Genomic DNA, 22,244 nt, shown 5'->3' with positions numbered 1-22,244 from the left:
TTCCCCTAGAACTTGCACTGCTTGGGAAACACCTTTCCCTTTATTTGTCACCAACAGAGGATGAGGGAGGCCCTGAGAAAGAGAAGAAAGATGTGATGCAAGGTAAAAACAAATGGGCATAGAACATCAATATGGTAACCAAAGAACGGAGACCTTATCAAGGGCTATTATGTCCATTCAGCCTCCAGGCACTACTGCGTTAGACCCTGTGAGTTGAGCCAACGTACAGGGATTATGACCGAGCACAGTGTTGCAGCGGTATTCACCAGCACAGGAACATGGGGAAGATATTTTCTTCTACTTGCCTGCCTACCTGCCTCCTTTCTTGTTTCAAAAAATGAGGGTGGACAAGGGCAATACAAAGGTTCGACCACACCACTAATGGTTCCTCTTCCTTCAGGGCAAAGTCCCCCCTTTCCCGTTCACTTGTAGGACAGAAAAGTCTTACTCAGGTTTCCAAAGACCGCTGGACCTTGTTTGATGTAGCTGGGTTATGGGTTTGACTAATGGACCAACACATCAGAGTATGTCAACAGCTCCCAGGAAACAGACTCTGTCTACAGAGACACCATGATAGAATCTCAGGAGACCTTATGAAGGGGATGATATCAGAGCAACTCCAAGAGTCAAAGTCTTCATAGAAAAAGGAAAGAGAAGCAGAAAGAGGAGAGAGAGGAGGAAGAAGACACTTTCGTGGGAGAGTTTATCATTCCCACTGGGAGCTTGATATCCTACGAATAAGGAAATTGGTTGACTTGACTTCTGTTGCTTTACTTACTGAATTTGTGGCACAGAATGAATTGTTTGGAAAGCTCATTCACTATTTCGGTTTATATTTGCTTCCTACAAGAGCCTGTTTTTGATCGAAGAAGCCAAAGATGAGTACAGAGTAGACAAAATTGAGAACAAAATGACTGGTTATAATATTTGCATCATTTTTTCTATTCTGTGGTGTGGTGGTGGTAAAACGTAGGTAAGGTAAAATTTACTATTTTAATCCTTTTGAAATGTACAGTTCAGTGGCATAAAGTATATTCATGTTCTGTAATTATCACCACCATCCATCTCCAGATCTTCCCATCCTCCCAAATCAAAACGTTGTACCCATTAAATGATAACGCCCCATTCCCTCCTCTCCTCCAGCCCCACTAACTACTGATCCGCTACCTGTCTCTATGGCTTCAACTACTCAGGGTCCCCCATGCAAGTAGAATCAGATGTTTGTCCTTTTGTCCCCACTACATGTTGACATGGCCAAAGAATCTAAAACTTAGCAACAACTAAACCCAAGGTGTAATGAACAAAACAAAAACAACATATCTACTAATACTGATCATTTTCCAGGTTCTGAGTTAGATGATTTCTCTTTTATATTTTACATTACTACATAAAGATAAGTTTTTAAATGATACATTTGTTGCAGACCAAAGATTTACCCCCTTCCACCCAAAAATATTTCTTTCACAAGGGCTTACCATAGCAAGAAAACAAGCAATTCTTGTTTAGGGAATTTAGGGAAATTTTTGTCCACCACTTTGGGGAAATGAGGAGTAACAGAACCATAATAGTGCTTTACCTATCAAAATATTTCAGAAGAAAAAAAAAGACTGATGAGTTACTATCATCATCTTATAAGCTCTTTCACAGAGGCTTTGTTTTGTTTAGGGACGTGAACAATTTAGAAAAGAAATAGACACACAGGCTTTGTTTTCTCAGCAGGAGCTGCTCTATGTTTGGTACAATGGATATGGTTTTTCTTTTTTCTTTTTAAAAAATTAAGATATCCATTATCTACAAAGCAACCTTAAAGGGACAGATTGAGGATTTAATTTTAGAATTTCATGTCTGAGTCTCATAGCCAGATGGTCTTTACACAGTGGAAGTTCCCTACCATCATTCATAATTGTTTCTTATCACTACTATCATTAATGTTATTATTAAGAATAATGTTGAAATCATTTAAACGCCCATGTGAAATAGTCTTGCTCCCCACCTCCCAATGCCCATTTTAACCGATCGGGCTGGTACTCATTAAGACTCTAGAAACTGCTTTCTCTCTTGATAACTTTAAAGAAAGTATACAGATTCTTGCTTCCCATAGCAATTTGTTTATAGTGGCTCTTACTAAAACTTGAAGACTAATATGTTTGTTTTGTGTTCAATTATATTTTTGACCAGATTATTTTTATTACTAAGTTTGTTTTCAACTAGAACATATTCATGATTCTTTTCCTATTAAATACATTTTATGTTTTTAACCATGGGATGATCCCATTGAATAAGTTTTATAGGTTTTTTTCAGGGTGGAGCAGGAAAAGGTTTTTTAAAAATTGAAATATGACATCCATATCATTAGAGTTTTAAAGTTGGTAATATGCTTAAGGCAGACTTTTTATGGTTAGCAAAGCTGAGAGGTTCTGACACCCAAAGGATGTACGAAGAGATAACTTACATAAATGTATATGGTGCCCTGGAGGGGCCTCGATTGTATTATGGGGTTTCTCATGAACGGCTTTGGTTCAGACGGAACAGTGAAGCAAAGCTAAGTGGTTCTCTACCGAATGGGCTGTGCATGAGACGCGTTACCCCGCAAATAGAAGTACCTTTCAATGCCAGCTGCTTTACTATGAGGTGCTGAAATAAGAAACAGAACAAAATAGCTAATGAAATGTTTATCTTATTAAAAATGTTTCCTTAAAATAACCACCACATTGCTTTAAAACGGATAGCCTAACAGATGACACGGAACAGTCTGAAAGTGATAAGGTCTAACGTTTGGGAAAGAAGAATACACATAAGTTAGAGAATGTAGAAACTGGGTAATACAATATATGGTTGATTGATTGATTAGACTACTTCTTAGAACTTTGAATCTGCCCTGAAATTCATTTCCTCTAATACTCAAAACTGTATTTTTTTTTATTTTGCTTTTATGTATTAATTTTTTTTTTTGAGGTTTATTTATTTTTGAGAGAGAGAGCGCATAAGTGGGGAAGGGGCAGAGAGAGAGAGGGAGACACAGAATCCGAAGCAGGCTCCAGGCTTTGAGCTGTCAGCACAGAGCCCGACAGGGGCTTGAACTCACGAACCGTGAGATCATGACCTGAGCCAAAGTCGGTCGCTTAACTGACTAAGCCACCTAGGCGCCCCCATAATTTTGCTCTTAAAATACTTGCTTGTACTGCTTCTACAATTCCTGAAAGACAAAATATAAATAACTGCATATAAGCTATAAAATGCATATAAGATTGCATTTTATACAAGCAATTGTACAAAATGCTTAATTCATTGTTTTACATGTGTGACGCAATCTTGTCAAAATCAAGGATCTTTTTTTTTTTAATTATTATTTTTTTAATGTTTATTTATTTTTGAGACAGGGAGAGGCAGAGCATGAACAGGGGAGGGTCAGAGAGAGAGGGAGACACAGAATCCGAAGCAGGCTCCAGGCTCTGAGCTGTCAGCCCAGAGCCCGACGCGGGGCTCGAACTCACGGACTGCGAGATCATGACCTGAGCCAAAGTCGGACGCTTAACCGACTGAGCCACCCAGGCGCCCCAAAATCAAGGATCTTAAAGGAACTGAGTTTTCCCTAGTAAACAGCATCACAGACCTAGGATTGTTCATGGCTAGCATTTACCTTGGAGAAAATCTCATTTCCCTCATTATTTTACATGAAAAGGTGAGGGGTCCATGTGATTTCTAGACGAAATAACAAAAGGAGATGGAACTATTATCTTTTGAAAAGGTCATCCATGGGAAACATCAATTAATTCAGTATCTCCCATTGCATAAATGTTTCTTCTGTTTTTCTCTGTTTAAAACAGTAGTCAGGGTATCTGACCACGATTACGTTTTGATTTCTCAATTCGCCTGTGTCACTTCATAATGTGAGGTTATGAGCAGGATTCACATTGCATAGCTACAGAAGAAGCTTTGATGAAAGACTGAAGTGATTGGATGGCCTCGGTACAAGGACTTGGTGTCTGTTTCTATTCAGAATTATGGGTGAGCAGAAATTGATGCCCGTCAGCTGATCTGCCACCATCAGAAGACCTACCTCTTCGGAACATGAGATATCACAGACTCTAAATATTGATGGCGACTTAGAAAACTGTTACGTTTTCCAGAGGCTAATTATAAACAGGTGGCAGTTGGGGCCAAATCTCCAGGAATCACAAACCCATTCTGTTTGAGCTTGTTAATGCCTCTATTCAACTTCAGGAAAACGTGCACATTCCACAGTATTACAGGGAGTTTCAGGTTGACTGATAAGAAACAGGTGATTTCCTCCAAAACACGGACTCAAAGATAAAATAACATAATTTGCCTTCCTGTGTGGCAGGGCCTTTCCTGGTAGTTATAGGTGAATCCTGCTGAAGCAATGATGGAAATCATCTTATTTAGTGACATATAGGGAGAAAATGTGGCAGCCTTGCTGTGCCCAGTGATGTCTATGCATGTGCAGGTTGAACCCAGGCACTAAGGCTTCTCTCTTCTTCTGAACAGAAAGTACAGTGGGATTTTTAACTTTGATTGGGGTGTCTGGCTGCTTCAGCTAAGGGTTCTGCAATTTCACATTTCATCTCAGCAAGTAACATCCACATCTTGTCAAATCGCCACCGAGAATGTACTGCAGGGCTACCCCTGGATCAAGCCGTGATGTTCTGCGCAAACTTGTGATTTGAGGGTTCAGCGACCACAATGCTACCCAACGAGCTGTCCCCACGTTAACAGTAAAAGGGACTGCCTCTCTCTTTAAAGGACATCCGTTTTCTCTTCCTCAACGGTCATGGCGCTAAACTTTTTTCCGCCAAGCTCCTGGTTCCAATTCAAAATATTCTATCATAGCTTTTATGCCTTAAAAACTGGTGGAACTCATTTTGATAGCGAGACCCTGGGAGATAGAAACAAAGGTCTGTGTTTTCTTTCTGATTGTTTTCTTGCTGACAATTTTATTGCCATTGTCTTCCGTGTTGCTAACGGTTTTTAGGCTGCTGCTCTCACTTCAACTATTTATTGAAAAAGGAGCTTAGAAGGATTTTTAATATACTTCCCCCCCCCCAACTTCTTCATGATTGGTGAAAAAAAAAAAAAAAGCACTGCAGAGATCACAAACTGCATGCATTCACTTGCACAGATATTAGTCAGATAAAAAATACTTTGGGGTAATTTCACAATTGCACGGGCTGATGGAAGCGAAGTTGGTACATTCGTATCTTATACTTGGCAAGACACGGACCTTGCTTTTCACATGCCATTTCATTAAAACTCCTTCTTAAAATGTAAAATAAGTTGTTGTCATCCTTGATTTGAAGGTTGTGAAGTTTATTCTTCTCTTTGTATTGCCTGGTACAAAATAAGTTTTCCTTCTGAATCCTCACAGTCTCAACTTTGAATCTCCTTCAAACTACGAGAAAATTAGGATCCTCAACATGATAAAATGAGACTTGACTCTGCAGTCCATTTGCCATTGGGATTACCACAAAGTCAGCAATCAACTGAAAGATGCATCACTTTAAAACGTCAATTACCTTAAGCTTAAAAAGAGTGTCTTTTTGTAAGTGATATCGTTCTGAAGTATTTAAACACCTTTAAAGCGAACATCTCAGAACTTAATTTGTTCGAGTGAATATTATTCTCTTCAAAGCAGTTATCTAGGATACCAAAATCCCAGTAATTCCATTGCTTAAAATATTTTGCCAGTAGTCTTCGGTTCATTTAGGAATTAATAAGAAAATTGGCCTCATTGTTTTTAGTCATACTTTCTTTTTTGACTCTAAATACTGTAAGCATCTTCATTATTCACTTATTCCCAGACCTGATACCCATTTTTTTGGGAGGGGTGGGAGGAGAGTGCTTGTTTCCAAAAGTTAAACCTCAAAGGACAGGGATTTGCTGCCATGAGAGATATTTAAAAGATTGTGCTAACAGGTTGTTAAGGACAACTCCAGAAAGGGAATTCTGGAAGTATGGTTTTTAGGCTATGTCAGTATAATTTAGAATGCTGTGCAGTTTCTCAAGCTGAGTGCCTTCAGGGGGGTACCACTCACCTTTGTTCTACCCCTACCCCTCCTGGCCTGATCTTGGTCTTGTCACTGACTGGCGTGTGACCTTGGGCAAGCTGCTTCCGCTTCCTCATCTGTAAAATGATGTAAAGAACTAGAAGTCCACAAATGATCTGCCCAGCTCTAACATTCCAGGAGAGTGACACAAGGCCCTCCAGACTTTAATAAGAGTGGTTTGGAGCCACACCTTCTATGTATTAAGTCATATCAGTCTCTTGTCTTCTCACATCCTCCTATATCAACATTTAGTGCCATTTGGGGGGCAAGAACAAAGTTCTTATTCAACTGAATTTGGGGTTTCGTGACCATTTAAAATTTTTCATTGCTGATTAGAGGATGTATCTACCTTGTGTTGGGTGGGAGCAGGGGAAGAGAAAGATAATGAGCAAAGAAAAATGTGACTTTGTTTCATGTTGTTTTGGGGGCCATTTGTTTTTTCTTCCTACAGGTCACTGATTTTCTCAAAGCAGATACCCGTGTCATGTGAACTTGTGTTAAAAAAAAAAAATCTACCAACGCCCTGATTCTCATAATGACATTAATCACTCATGTTGCTATTACACTGATGTGATTGGCGATCTTTTTTAGAACCTTGAGCTTTCCCTTTGCTGCTGGGATTGCAGCAGTTTCTTACCTTAAAAGAAAGATGATAGTTTAAAAAAGACTTCCTGTGAAAGGCTGCCAATTGCAGGTATTCACAGGACATGTCTGGTTCTATTTAGGGTTTTCTCTTTCTTTCCTTCTTTCTTTTCTTTCTTTCTTTTTCTTTTTCTTTCTTCTTTCTTTTTTTTTTTTTTTTTAGTTTCCTTGGCCTTACAGCCTGGTCTTTTTCATCAGAAATGTCAGCAAAGTCTTTGAATTAATGAACTGTGAAGTGCTCAAAAAAATATACCATTTCAAAAAGTATCCTGCAAGGATATAACACTAATGAAAGGTGACCTCAGAGTTACAACCAAATATCCCACTGTAACTAGAAAGAATTAAGATAACGACTGACTCAGGCACAATCTCTTTGAACAAAGACCTAGAAAAGAAGTAGTGATGAGGAGTGGGGGAGATAAGAACTAGAGTTGCAATCTGGGGAAATGTGTTTATGTTAGACTCTTTAGCTCTGTTGAGCACTTCCGTCAAATAATGGAATTATTCAACCCCCCCACCCCCACCCCCATAAAAGGTACCAGGTGGAGAGAAGCAAACAGAAGGGAGCTGGCGAGATATGTTTAGAAGGTTGATCAAATAAAACCTAAATGGCAGGTCTTTGGCTACACCTAATGTAGGGTTTGTTTTAATTTTGCTATTTTTTAAAAAAATGTGGTGTAACTCCTTCAATCTTTTTGCAATTCTGCATGGTTGAACATTTGAAATGAGTTTGTGTATCACCCCCAGGCGCTGATTCAGACTTGATTGGGGCAAAGCAGACTGCATGTGCTTATTTTTATCCACGTCATTTGGGACGTTATGTCGCCAAAGGAACCAAAAATGTGCTGCTCTGTTGCCAAATTATCACCTATCCTTTGATCAGACAGGGCAGTGATCCTCATCAACAAGTTGTGCGACCTTAGTGTAACAGCAATGTCAGGTCAACTTGAGAAAGTGAAGAGAGAGCCCTAAACACAAATAAAAAGAAACAACCAACAATCCTTATAATTATCATCATCTGCTGCTTTCCCCTCTTTTGGCAAAGAAACACTCCATCCATTTGCAGAAATCGCCCGCGGAAACGTTACATCAAAACTAATCACAACGATTAAAATCAGCTTTTCTGTGCAAGAGGAGGGTAAAAAGCAAGTTGGAGGCTGGAATAAGACTGTTTTTCCACAAAAAAAAAAAAAAAAAAAAAAAAAAAAAAAAAACCTGGAAAAAAAATTCCTATATGTGTATTTATCTATACGTATACGTAGAGCTTTATTTTTGAAGGAGATCAATTGTCTGCCCAGTGATCAGTTAATTTGATTTAAGTTTTATTTTGGAGATTGATTTAGACTGGAGGTAGAGGCATGAGCTAATTGTATCCTGATCCTTGCCTTGAGGGGTTTCAAAGCCCTGGAGCAACTCTTCTCTGTATTTTGTTCTGTCTACCTTAGCCAAGCTATTGCATTTCTCTCTGGTGTGGCGAGCCGAGCAGATCGCTGGGAGAGAAATCGGAAAAGGGGGGAGAGGAAAAGGAAAAGGGGACTTGGAGAGAGACTTTGTGCTTCAATGTTTCAGGTAAGATCTGACGGTTTGGGTTTGTTATTATTTGCTAAGGAGGGTATGGCTGGGACTTTGGGCGCAACTCGCTTTTACGCATGTGCCAGGCATGGGGCGAGAGCGCGGCACACTCGCACACACACAGCCCGCCGCGGCGGCTCGGGATCCGCTCGGGCCGGCGGCGGGGCAGCGGCCGTTGCCTGCTCCGGGGCTGCTTCTGCGGGTTCTCGGCTTTCTTCCTCGAGCGGGAGCAGGAGCGGGCGCGAGCGGGGCGGAGCGGGCGCGGCCGGCGGGGCCGGGGCCGGGGCGGCCGGAGCCCGCGCGCCGGGGCCCGGTTCCGGATCTGGAAGCTGAGCAGCCGCGGCTCTCGGAGCCTGTGCCAGCGCCGCCCGCCCGCCCGCCGCTCGCGCGCCAGCCTCCCCGGCGGCCGCTTCGCCGCGGCTCTCCCCCGCCCTCCCCTCACCCCTCCCTCCTCGCCGAGCCGCGCGCGTCCCTTTCTTCCCGGCGCAGAGCTCCGCGCCCGCACAGCAGCCCCGCCGAGAGCCTCCCGGCGCCGCGGGCCCGGCCCGCCGCCGCCGGCCCGAGCGCCCCCAGCCGAGCGCAGCGCCCAGCGGGGCGCGCGGGGGCGGCGGCGCCCCGGGCTCCGCTCCTGCCGCCTGCCGGGGGGTGGGGGCCCGCCGCCCCCTCCTCGCCCGCAGCCTCGGTGGCGCCCCCGGACGCCCAGTGAAAGACGCCATTGTGGCTGCCGAGCGGATCGGGCCCCGAGGCGGTTTTTCCTTCCCCTTTTGCCCGGGCCGGACCGCGCCGCTCCCTCTTTGTGAGCCGCGGCCGGTGCCCAGCGCTGTCCGCCGTCCGTCTCCGGCCGGGCTGATCCGGATTCGCCGCCTCCGCCCACCCGGGCGCCTTTAAAGCCCCCTCCCACCACTCCCTCCCTTTTCCAGCCCCCCCCCCCCCCCCCCCCGGGTGCAAACGTTTCATTTATTTTTAAAAAGCTCTCATTCCTCTTCCTCCCCACCTCCTCCCCGGATAAAGGGCACGGCACATGCTCCGGATTAGAAGTCTCCTTGGGAGGCGGGGACGGGGGAGGGGGTGTCGGGGTGGGGGAAGGATGTGAGCGCTGCAGGTAATGGCTGTGGCTTTGCTGCGCTCGCCTCTACTCCGCGATGCCTGCAGCGCCGACTCCGAGTCCGGAGCCCGCATCCTTCCCTCCCCTTCTGGCGGCCAAGGTTCCCTTAAAGGGACAGAGTGTCCCGGCCGCCTCCCGTCTCCGCGCCTGAACCAGCGCTTGGGGCACGGAGGTGGGCGGGAGGGATGCAGTTTGGCTCCTTTCTGACCTCTTTCCTCCCCTCCACCCCCCCACCCCGCCGCCCCTCTTTATTGAAATGTGAAGTGTGCTTCCTCTCCCGCCCCCCAGAGGGACCCGGCTGGAAAATAGAGTCCGAGCCTCCTCAAAAAAGAACGGGGTGGGGTGGGGGGCGCGTTCTGGCGAGTTCGCGTTAAAAGTGAGGTCGACCCCCAAAACATCCAGGGAGAGAGCACCAGACTTGAGGTGCAGAAATCCCTTACCTGGACGCGTGCTCCGCACGGCCGCCCCAGTACCGAAACTTCCTAGCTAGATCGGGTCGGCAGTGTCTGCCTTTGTGCTTTCGAACACTTGCAACTGTCGTGGAAATGATTTTCTGGTATCAAAACGTTTTCACCGTGACTGTGCTTCGGGGGCCGGCTGGGCGGAAACCAACTAAGTTAGCAAAGTTGCAAATGGGGCTGTCGGCTTTGTGCGTGGAGAACAGCACGCAGGAACTGCCCAGTGTCCCCGTGGCACCGGCTTCGTCGCTAAGAGGTGCACCGCAGTAGGCAGCAGTAATTTGGTACAAATGCTGCATTACCTTTTAGATCATAGAGAACTGGCGGCTGCTTTCAAGCAAATCTTTGACGTGTGTGTGTGTGTGTGTGTGTGTGTGTGTGTGTGTGTGTGTGTCCTTGGTGGAACTGGGAGAGACATAACAGTTTAACATACTCATTCTTTAAGAAACGTTTGCCTTCTGTTTTCAATCAACTAAGCTGGCAGCTAGAGATACAAGTTTATTTGAGAATACCCTCTGGGTACCAAGCATGCTTGGATTGTTTTAGCAAATTAAAAATGAGCAAAATGCTTTTACCTTCTCAGCAGTAGACTCCTTAAGAGACCTCCTGTTTTGTGTGTATGTGTGTTCTTTGGAGAAACATCTTCTGTGTTTATCTCAAATGTGTTTTTAATGTGGAAAAGGAGAAAATAAAGGATTTTTAAAGGCTGAGGCTGATGCCTTGCATGATTCATTAAATCTGATTTTACATCAAGGAATTTACCTGCATATGTAGGAAACCGTGGAATCTAATAGCTAACCTACTTGGTGAATTTGAAATAGTAGTGGGTCCATTTATCTCCTGGATAATGGGCGATGTGCCGATCTATTCCTCGTGTTTATATTTGTGTGGCATTTGGCTTACCGTAAGGGGCTGGTGTTCAGGAGACCGCACACTGGCTGCAACAATTTGGCTCAGGAGTCCTGCTGCTGCTTGAATGCAAAGAATTGTTAGCGATTGTTATGATGACAGTAGGTTTAATGTTTACTAATTAGGTTGCAAAGGTGACCGCTGAATTTTAAAACTTTGCATCACGGAGAAAACTTCATTGGTTTTAGGCAATATGATTACAAAAAAGAAAGTAGGCAAAAATATGATACGTTTGCTGGGAAGAAATTTTGAAGTGGATCGAGCGTGAATGATAGTTGGCAAAAAATCTCCCACCACAGTATTCAAAATGACTGCAGTGATTTTGCTGTATTAATTATGCCCGAAGCACAATATAAAGTTCTCTAACACACACTAGAGGTCTCTCTTCTAGCTGTAAGATTTTCATATTTGTAATTCTTTGCCAGGGCTTGCATAGTAGGGGTGCGCAATGATAGCTTGGTTCATCCTTATTTAAGTAATAGTGATTTACTGACCATCCACATTACTCTGATGTGAGGTATTTATTTCGGAGAATATTCAGTAATTATGGTACAAATTATACTACCTAAGTACTGGGAAAGTAAATGTATTAAGACTTCTACTAGATGATGATGAAAATGTATTATCCCATTTGTTAAATAGCATTATGGACCTTTTGGCATATGATTATTTATCCAAAGCAGTTTGTTGTTAAATGTAAAAGTAATTAGCAAAAGATGTATTGTATCCAAGAACTTTCTGAAAATTAAACTTCCATGTAGTTCTAGGTTTAGCAATAAGTTGTTTGCACAAATGCTTTCTTTTCTCAACATCTTAAAATCAGAATGATTGTTCCCTAATTCTGAAATGTGGTGTTTTCGGCTAAGATCTTTTCCATTTTGAATCATTCAAAGGATATTTGTTTGTGAGCCATCAGTTCATTAAGGCTTATATTTAGTTGGATCTTAAACTGCATTTCCGGACCTTCTTTGGGACTGCAATTTACAGTTTCCCAAGCAAGGGGAGCTCTTATTTTCTCCATCTTTAGGATGAACCATCTTGGGAATAAAAATGAAAATTTCGGATGCAAGCACGTTTGCTTATTTTAATAGCTTACTCATGCAGAAGCGAGAAACAATTCAATTTTCTTAGGCACTCTGGCTTTTCATTCATAAAAATGTACTAGATGTAAATCACGTTAAGCGTGTTGATGAGTTTGATTTGAGATAACAGTGTGGAAGGCAAAACAGAGAGATTATCCTTTAAGAATAACAAGCCAGTATTCATTCGGTTCATTTATTGATTCAACAAATATTTATTTGTGCCTGCTGTATACAAAACACTGTGTTAGATGCCAGAGACCCAATGGTGAGAAAAAGCATTCAGAGTCCCCAGTCTCCTGGAGCTTAAGATTCACATGGAGAGAGACAGACGTTAATCAAACAGTTGAACAACGATTAGAGCTTTGAAGTATAAGGGACTTAATCAGATTTGTGTTTTGAAAGGATAATTCCAGTGTTACTGTGGGCGATGAATAGTGGCACCAAGAATGGATGAGGCATAGCCCTTGGAAGACTATAACAATCATTCAGGCAAGAGAAGATATAGCTGAGGTTCAGGTAGTAGCAGGGGAAACAGGGATGGAAGGTAAAATTGTAGGCTGTATTTAGAGGGTGAAATTGACAGAATGTAGTAAAAGGGTTGGTTTATCAGTGAACAAGAAGAGAGATGTCGATGCCTAGGTTTCTGATGTGTTAACTGAACAGACATTGGGATTCTGAAGACGGGGCAGATTTTGTAGCTTTCGCTTCATTTCTAGTAGCCAGAATGAGGAGCACTGATGAGTCTCATTTACATCCTGTGTAACTGAGCTCCCAAGGGAAACCGGAGTTCCTCCAATCTCTCCACTTGCTTGACAATTGTGTATGGAGCATGTACCGTGTCAGGTGCTGATCTCCCTGCTCTCACCCTGTTATCCAGGGTGCCTTTTCATTTATGAACTAAACCGCGATGGTCTGTGTATCCAATTCCAGCTAAGTTGGAATTCATCATTTTTTTTAAAAGTTTCTTAATGTTCATTCATTTCTTGAGAGAGACAGAGTGTGAGTGGGGGAGGAGCAGAGAGAGAGGGAGACACAGAATCCGAAGCAGGCCCCAGGCTCTGAGCTGTCAGCACAGAGCCCGACGCGGGGCTCGATCTCACAAACTGCGAGATCATGACCTGAGCTGAAGTTGGACGCTTAACCGACAGAGCCACCAGGCACCCCCTCATTTGAATAGGCCCGTGTTTAACCTTCTGAAAGACAGTCAAGTCTGTGCCTTACAGTGCAGGTAATTGTGTTAAAAGTTTCACGAACATATATTAAATTATTAGAAAACTTCTTCAACCACGCTTTTTAAAAGCCCACCGACATACAAATAACTGGCACAATTCTTAGAGATCACTCAGTAACAGAACTTTTCAGAACCTCAGCACAGTAGCATTTGTTTGTTCTGATTTGAGTTAGCTCTGCTTTCTCCCCCTTAGTTAGATTTTAGTGCCTGTGTCCCCTCACTTTTTGTACTGATCCTAGGCTAGTGTGTGTCTCAGTACTACACTTTAATACTTATGTGGAACTGTTTTCGGTATTTCTAATATTTTGTCCATTCTTTCCATTCATTCTTATTTCTCTAAAACGCGTTCCCTCACATTGCGCCTCACAAGCACGTGCAACAATCAGGAAATAGTGTTTTGCCCAATATGTTATTCACCACCAAAATAACATTGGCTGATGAACAGTAGATTAATTTTAAAAATAATCTTAAAATTAGGTATTCAGTTTTTCTTTCAACTTCAAAACTGATTTGAAAGAGAATTTCAGTGAAAGAAATCTGCCATGAATGCTTGTAATAGCCTTTCCCCTTTCTGTTTGTACTTCTAGGAAATTCCAGGTTGGAGCTCCTTCCAAGAAATTCGGGTTTCAGTTATTTCCAGGAAACGATTTGAAAACCACTCTCTGCATAGGAGTTTGATACACAAATGTGATTCCATAGGATGCTTTTTTTTTTTTTTTTTTTTTTTTTTTTTTTGGTGGTTCTCATGTGGGTGGCCCTGAGGGCAGGCTGTGCTTGGACAAACATCTTCATTTCAACCAAACACATGGAGATCCGTTTCTTCTATAAATATGGGAATGATAATAACTCTCCAACCTGCCTTATAGGATGTGGAGAGGCAAAATATGAGTATGTATAGCAAACTGATGTGTAAATAAATAGCATCGAGCCAGCCTAAGGGCAGTTTTTCTAAAGGATCCATCCAAATTCTGGCCCCTTGCTGCAAATAACGGAGGGCAGTCTAGACTACTTCAGTAAACCCCCAAAACAGCACTGTAAGCCGGCCCCCGTCTTACAGGTGTATGAAGTAAGGAATAAAAAGATTCTGTGACTTGTCTGAGGTCAAAGACTAGGCTACTGGCATAGCAGAGATTCTAGCCCAGCGAGCTGACTACAAACCCCTACCCACCATTAGCCACTCTCCTGTCCCGCCTACACTTCTGCTTCTTTCTGTCCAGTAGAAACTATTTGAACACTTTTCAGAGGCACTTGGCACAGAGTGTTTTTCTTCTCTGCCACCAGCTTCCATTCATCGTCTCTTCTCTTCTTCCTGCTCCCATCCACCCTGGCATCCCCTCACTGGCACCTGCACCTTCCCTGCTCGTACACAAGAGCAGAGAGAGAACAAATGAAAAGCGATTTGCGGTTGTTGTGATCATACATCTGAATTGCTCCCTAGCTGCTGCTGAGCAAATCATTCACTCTCCCATATCTGTCATGCAGGCCAAAATGCTGATTTGTTTTCCATTCAATGAGAACCGACGATAATTCAGGTCTTGCTGTCGACACTGAGGCTGCTGTTAGGAAGAGTTAAGAACTGAAGAGAATGTTAACTAGATAGATTTCAGATGCTTGCTAGAGGAAGGGATATTCTTCCTGATCAATCTTTCCAAAGCATCTGCTGCTACATTACGTAGTGTTGTGTGGCACTTTTACTTTGCCGGGATTCTGTGCTAATGGGACAGAAAATGTGTGTAAAATGAAAGACCCAGACTCTGTACATGAGAAAAAACATCTACATAACCCCTGCCAACCCTTCTCTCCTCCACCCATCCACTCCCACTACCCACATTCAAATCTCACTCCAGCTCTAACTGTATTATCTAGTGTAAGTTACTTAATCTCCCTAAGCTTCAGTTTTCTGAACTGTAAATGAGACAGGAAGAGTCACTCTAAATGAGATAATAGTATAAAGTCTTTGTAAATGAAATAATATAAGATCATTGTCAATGAGATAATAATAAATCCTAGGGTGGTTCTGAGGACTGGATGCATGTGCCTGGCACGTAGTAAGCACTCAGAAAATATCCATTTAATATCATTAAATGGGACTACGTTTATTCCTCTTTGCTTCCTTAGTTCCTGATATGTGCCTGGCACACAGGATAAGTGCCCAATAAATAATTACTGGATACATGAACACAGAATTTCAGAGAACACAAGACTAAGGCCAGATGGTGATTTCACTTCCCTGTAAGTACTTTTTGCCATTGACAGGAGGGTCCAAGTTCTGCCAGATGCCCTTGCTGGATAGTTATGGGCTTATTCTAACCAATTCGATCAACCATTTGGGAACAGACTAACTCTGATCTGGGGAACTAGTAATGCCAAATAGGGCATTGCTTCAAAGACATCATCAGCTTACCTTTCAGTTACTCACATGATAGTCCTTCTGTGCACGGTTGTCATGAGATTTCCAAGATCTGCAGACATTTAGAACTGATTCTGTGAAATGATGAAACCACTAGGTTCTGAACCCATAATGGGAAATCAGTGAATTTGCTTATTATACAGCAAAGAAACATCGGAACAGATCTGATACCCATTCCATCCAGCAGATGGCAGTGGTATACATTCACAAGCAAAATTCTTGGCCTAGCCTCTGGTCTTTCTCTTACTTTCTCACCATTGCCCCACCCTCAGTGGAAAGGGAAGCCTGAGCCAACTTTAAAAACCTCCTTTGGCTCCTTCACAGAAACAACTGAGGCTCAACAGGGGTGGCTGGAAGAATCCACCCCTCGGAGTTACCCATTTCCCCCTGTGCTGTGGACCAGGGAGGGGAGAGAAAGCAGGCACGGTGGTCTATTCAGATCCACTCGCTGTCAGTTTCTCAGAGACAAGTAAGAGATCTGTTTTCCTATGCATTTAAGCAAATCAATACAAGGAAGTGCTGTCAACCTCTGGCATGCAGGATGCTGGCACATGCTGTGCGTTAAGAGCATCTGCGTTGCCAGTTAGTAATCAGGAATACTAGTGAAGGTGATGAGCCATCTGAGGCAGGCATGTGCCACCAGGGAATGGAACAGTCGTGTGCAACTAGAGACTCGCATGTAACCCTCTGATGAGGCATACTGACATCAGCTGCGTCTTCGACTTGCTTAGAACCGTGGACCCACCATTAGCTGTATGACCCGAAACCTTGGCTTCACCCACCCCTGAGGGTTGTGGTAAGAATTAAATAGTAACACCAGTATAGCACCTCCTATGTGCCAGGATGTTTTCCAAAGACTTTGTAATATAGTATCTAATCCAATTTCCATTTGTCACCCAAGAGGATGGTACTGTTAGTATCTTTGAGATGAGGATATCAAGGCCCAGAGAGATTAAGTAACTTGTCCAGGGCCGCATACTGGTGAGTGACAGAGCCAGGATTTGGATGCTGCACTCAGGCTTCCATGTTTGTGCTCTTAACTCCCAGGTACAACTGCCTCTTCTTAATAATGGTTGCTACCAGTAGTTAGTAAGTATTAAGCACTTTTCTTGTGCTAGGAATTTCATGTATGTTAGCTCCCCTATTTCTCTCAGCCACCTAGAAGGTGGGTGTCATTAATCTCCCCATCTTAGCAAGTGAAGAAAAAAATTTTTAATACTCTGTGCCCCCCAGGAAAACAATTTAATGGGGGAGATTGTACTATATTACAGTGCTAAATGGTGGGTCCCTCTGTAACTACTAGAGTGATTTAGGGATAAGAGAAATCAACAGTGTGAGTATACGGGGGTTTTGTTCAATTGTATAAGATAAGGCACATGAAAAAAATGTTAAATGTCTTACCCTTTAAAATTTCTATCAGGGCCTTTAGGTATTTATAACCTCAGAACCATTTTCAGAAATTGTGAGTGGCCCGCAAAGATGGGGGTTGGTCTTATTTCTGTTTAGCACTGGTTTCCTCTCCAGAATCACTGCTCATCATTTTTTGAGGAGGTAAGAAGGTCCAGGTGTTTTGCCAGATGGCCATCACCTTCCTGTATACATGAGGGCCAACTCTTAGCACAGCGCTATTGCATATGAGTTCCAGGAATTCACATGGGGAAAGAAATTCACCTGCTATATGAACTAACTCAACCTCTGTCTGATCAGAAATGCCCTTCCAACTCTGGGAACAGGAAGCAGGTTTTAGAATCTGCAGTCTAATGACTTTGGACCTGACCTTTCTTCAGTATGCTTGAATGAAGTTGGGGAGAACAGACAACTCTCTAGATGAGGGCCACAATTTCAGAATGAAGCCTTCCTTCATGCTGGCAATACTATAGTTCAGTGGTCCATAGTATTGAGAAATGGGTCACTCTAAGGTTGCACAAATTAAACTAGCTAAGAGCTGCAGGTGGTTTTCTATAGGAAACACAGATCTTAATTTAGACCTACCTCTAGTGTAGCTCATCCCCACTTAGTAGAAGGACCCATGGGAATTCATGACCAGTGGATTCACGGGGACCCCGCCAGTCATGTATATTGCTGGGCAATGAACCAGAGCTGACCAAGTGAAAGAATGGAAGTTCTGTAAACTTCTACCTTAAGAAATCAGAGACATTTCTTATCATTTTTTTTCTTCCAATTAAGCCTTTGTGCTCATGCAAATCTTTGAACAATGTTATTCTTTCATTTCTGATATGCCTTTATGTCTAAATGCATTAGAAACTTAAGACTATTTCTGGCTAAAGCACTTTAAAAAGCTTAATCATTTAGCTCTGTATAATTGTTTAAGGGGTCTTCTTTGTTTTTTTTTTTTTTTCCCCCTTTTTAGGAAAATTCCGAGTCGAAATGCATTTTAAGATGTAGGCCCAGATTCTAATTTTACTTTGGAAACATGCACCCAGATTCCTTTGAGTCACATTTTTGTTTTCATTGTACCATTGAAGTATTTATATATCCCGAATTTTTTTGCAACTTTTTTGCAAACGACAAATGCATGGTAAACACCATTATTCTGCTAGGGAATGGGACAGATACGCTTTTTAACACTTGAAAATTATACCTTCTGATAAATCTGTGCTGACCCAACAACCATTTATTACAAAAGTAGATAAAGTGCTCCTGAGTTGATTGATTTATAAAGCTCTTTGCAAATAATTGCTTTAAAAAAAATTTTAATGCTTTTATTTATTTTTGAAGGAGAGAGAGACAGACATTGAGCGGGGTAGGAGCAGAGAGAGAGGGAGACACAGAATCTGAAGCAGGCTCCAGGCTCTGGGCTGTCAGCACAGAGCCAGATGCGGGGCTCGAACTCACGAACTGTGAGATCATGACCTGAGCTGAAGTCGGATGCTTAACCAACTGAGCCACCCAGACGCCCCCCCCCCCCAAATAATTGCTTTTAAAATCAGGTTTTAAATATGAGTTTAGATAGCCAGACATATAATACAGAAACTTAGGGTCAGTTTTTTTTTTACTTAAGAGGTGATGATACAGCTTCCATGTGATCTATCTTCTCCTTTCCATTGCTGTCTACCTTTTGGCCTCATAATTACTTTTTGGTAACTCTGTCAAAGCATGGACAAGGGGAAAGAAAGGAAATAGTTTTCAAATACATTTCTCTTCCTTTCCCTCACCCCCCTCTCCACAACTTGATAAAGTATGTTGGAAAAAAGTCAGCTCTTGAATCGTGCTAACAGAGGGACATAACAAGATGAATAATCCAAAGGAATAGGCAATCCAAAGTCATTTGTATTCAAATCTTGATGTGATTTATGAATTAGGCTAATATTAAATTTTGCAATCTTAATTTGCACATTACAATTGGACACACATTTTTCTTCTCCATTTCAACTTCTGCAGTCATATTATATGACCTTAGCATTTACACGAATGACTCATCTCACCCCTTAAGGAATAGTCTTTCCCAGATTTGAACACGAATCAGACTTCTCAAAAGTATTTTCTAGCTCAATGGTTCTGGACTTTCAGTATGCATCAGAATTGCCTGGAGAGCTTGTTCAGAATCCTGCCTCCACCCTGACTTTCTGATCAGAGAGGTCTGGGATGGGAGCTGAGAATTTGCATTTCTAACAGGTCCCCAGGGGATGCTGATAGTGCTGTCCCAGGGACCATACTTTGAGGACCTCTCTTCTGGGGAACAGAAGGCCCTAGGGATATTCCTAGAGAGAAATAAAAAGGATTCATCAGTCAAGTAGATTTGGAGAACACTGTACCTTTCTTTGAAGTCTTGTTAAGTATTTCAAAAATTTGTAGAAATCCTGCAATATGTGAATCAATTTTCTAACTCATGCTTTCTAAACTTAGTTGACCACGGAGCCCTTTATTGTGATAGTAGCGTCAACTATTACCGCTTATGGAACGCCTTAGGAAGGGCTGCCCCACTTCACGGTGCATTGGTGGGCTAAACTTCAGTCCCCCTCCCTCCATTTCTTGTCACACTGGCAGCCACCTGTGGACACACGCTGGTGTCCAGCAACCTCTGGCTCCAGCCTCCTCTTGCTGACCAGAGTATCTCATTCTCCGACTCGTTCCTATTAAACCCGCTTTTCCAGCCTTCCCTGCTTCCTCTCTTCTTACGTCTGCGATCCTCCCTCCCTCCCTGTCTGCCTTTCTTCCTTGTCATCTCTCTCCTTTTCAGCCATTTCCACAGCAGACTCACTAGCATCCTCAACTCCTTCCTCACGTGGCCCCCTCTGTCATTCCTACCTTGCCAGTGCAAGTCCTGGATAACCTTTCTCTTTCCACACTTTTGATCCTGGGAGCCTGAGTGACAACGGGTGGAAGGTCACCTAATTCTTTCATTGGCGCCATTGCAAAGTCGTTTCGTCCATTCAGCTCGCAGAGACTCCCTTGGTTTTTACTGTGTCAGGCACTACCCTCAGCCTTAGAAATAGCAAAAAGCAAGCCAAAAAAAAAAAAGAATCCAGAGTCCCATGGAGCTTACATCGCACAGGGGGGAATGATAACTTCATCAGATACCACTAAGTACTATGCAGAAAATTAAAACAGTGTGGTTAGGCGAGATGTCCACAAGGAGATGACGTTGAGGCTGACGTCCGGATGGCCATCACGGTAGCTCACCTTGCCTGGCCCCTTGGTATTGCATGGCAGCCCCCACTTTATTCTTATCCCATTCCCCGTGGAGGCTTTTCTGGATCTTTTTACTCCTCTCAAATTCCAAACCCATTCCCACTTATCAGAAAAGCTGGCCTCATGATTATTGAGAAGCTGTCTCCTCTCGCCACTCCCTGACGCCAGAAATCCCATCCGTGGCTCCACTAGTCCTCTCTGCCTTTTCTGCTGTGCCTTGTCTTTCTCCTGTCACTGGCCCCTTCCCTTTAACCAACAGCCATTTGCCGAACAATCCATCTGTTTGTGCCCCCCTGCCCAATTCATGTGTTTAAGTCCTAACTAGTCCCCAGTGTGACCGAATTTGGAGTAGGGCCTTTATGGAGGTAATGAAGGGTAAACGAGGTTGTAAGGATGAGGCCCTGATCCAGTAGATTCCACAAGATTAGTTTCCTCAGAAGAAGAGACACCGGAGAACTTGCTGTCTCAACAGCCATCCACATGCCAGGAAGAGAGCTCTCCCCAGAAGCCAAATCCGTCAGCCTCCAGAACTTTAAGAAATAAGTTTAGGTGGTTTTTTTTAAAGCACCCCATTCTATGGTATTTTGTTATAGCAGCCCAAGCTGACTAAGACACGAACCAGAATACCCCTCTGCCTCCTGCACGGGCCTTCCTCCCCTCACGCCAGTGCCCTGCCCACGGCAGTCTGGTGCCTCACACCTTCCTCCCCCTTCCCTCCCTCGTAGGTCATCCTTCTCAAATCACCTTTTATTTTAGAGTGTGTTCTTGTGCCTTTTCAAAGTGGAACAGCACTTCCAGACCTAGGATGTTCTAAAAGGCTTTATTTTTAACTTTTCTTGGGATCAGAACCTCTGCAGTCTTCCATAGTTTCACAGCACTTGACTGACCTTAAACACCACATTCAATCTCTGCTTGTCCCTTACATCCAATCCTGTAGCTCAGCAAAGTTCTCCCCCCCCCCCCCACCCCTTCTTTTTGGTCAGTTCCTCAACTGGATGTTTTTTTGAAACAATTTAGAGAAATAGAGAAATTTCTATTTTGTATTTCTCTACCTCCACACCATTGGTTTGTTACCTCTTTCCAATTAGAAAGGTAATAGCCCTAAGCAGGCGTGGAAGTGTAACAAGCAAGACTGGGAAGACGGTTGATTCTTTTTAAGGAAACTTACCCTCCTAGATTCTATCTTCTCTGTTTAATTTAATTAGAATCCCATCAAGCATTGCTTATTTGGTGGCATATTGTCCCAGACACATGCTCCATAGGCACTGGATCTCCAGGGGAAGGTCATTGTTTCCCCTGATCGACTGTAGCGTCAGGACCCCAGTTCCTCTCTGTGAGGGAGGGGCGATAAGAGCTAGAGATGAAGTAGAATCAGGTCAGTTCACTTCACTGCCGCCATGGGTGTCCTCCAAAGCCTCTGTGCTGATCGTGGAGTTTCTGGGTCTACCCCCATCTCACCTCCACAAAGGAAGCCAAAAATTCCTATCCAGCATTGCAGTGATTTCAGAGAAACCCCAAGATTCCACAGGGCACGGAAGAGTGGCAGGCAGAGAAGGGAGGACTGACTGAAGGATGTCGATAAAGCACTTTGCATAGGGCCTGCCGTGCATAAGTGCTCAGAAAATGATAGTGATTTTTATTGACGCCATCATCATCATAATCACTGCTGTTGCTCATTGTGCGTACGCGCACACACACACGCGAACACAGTTGTGTATGGGTGAGGATTCTTTCCGGCTCTACCTGGAACCTACGAGGATTGGAGGAACTCAAGATGAAGTTGTGCAGCTCTCGGTGGAGATCTGACACCTGCCATTGTAGTTGCCTAGAGGACTGGTAGGGAGTCACTGAGCTGATGCTGTAAGAAGGCATGGAGATGACGCTGCGTGTCTTAATCCCATCAGATTAAGTGAGTAGGTACTTACAAACAGCTAAGTGTTTAGGCAAGCATGGCCTGCCAGAAGGAATGCACCAGGGGTTCTAGGATGAGGGGTTGTCATAAATTGGGAGTGAGGGACATTGGCGACAGAGACCAATGGGGAAGTGAGAAAATGCAAGGGAACAGAAGATGCGTCTCAGCTCCCAGGCCGCCTGTGGAGGATTTGAGGAGCAAAAGG

The 22,244-nt window shown here is 43.4% G+C and overlaps 1 protein-coding gene across 1 annotated transcript in view; it reads left to right on the top strand.

The window, feature by feature from the left end:
- The first annotated feature begins 8,147 nt into the window (after positions 1-8,147).
- Positions 8,148-22,244, top strand: part of KCTD1 (potassium channel tetramerization domain containing 1) — a 186,812-nt gene continuing 172,715 nt past the window's right edge. Inside the window, exon 1 of the mRNA XM_060613496.3 lies at positions 8,148-8,276. Within this exon, the coding sequence (XP_060469479.1) occupies positions 8,268-8,276 (9 nt within the window). The 5' untranslated portion in view covers positions 8,148-8,267. The remainder of the gene's footprint in view (positions 8,277-22,244) is intronic.

The sequence above is a fragment of the Panthera onca genome, chromosome D3 (assembly GCF_046562875.1).
Source record: "Panthera onca isolate mPanOnc1 chromosome D3, mPanOnc1 haplotype 2, whole genome shotgun sequence".
NCBI lineage: Eukaryota > Metazoa > Chordata > Mammalia > Carnivora > Felidae > Panthera > Panthera onca.
This window is presented reverse-complemented; position numbering and strand designations above follow the sequence as displayed.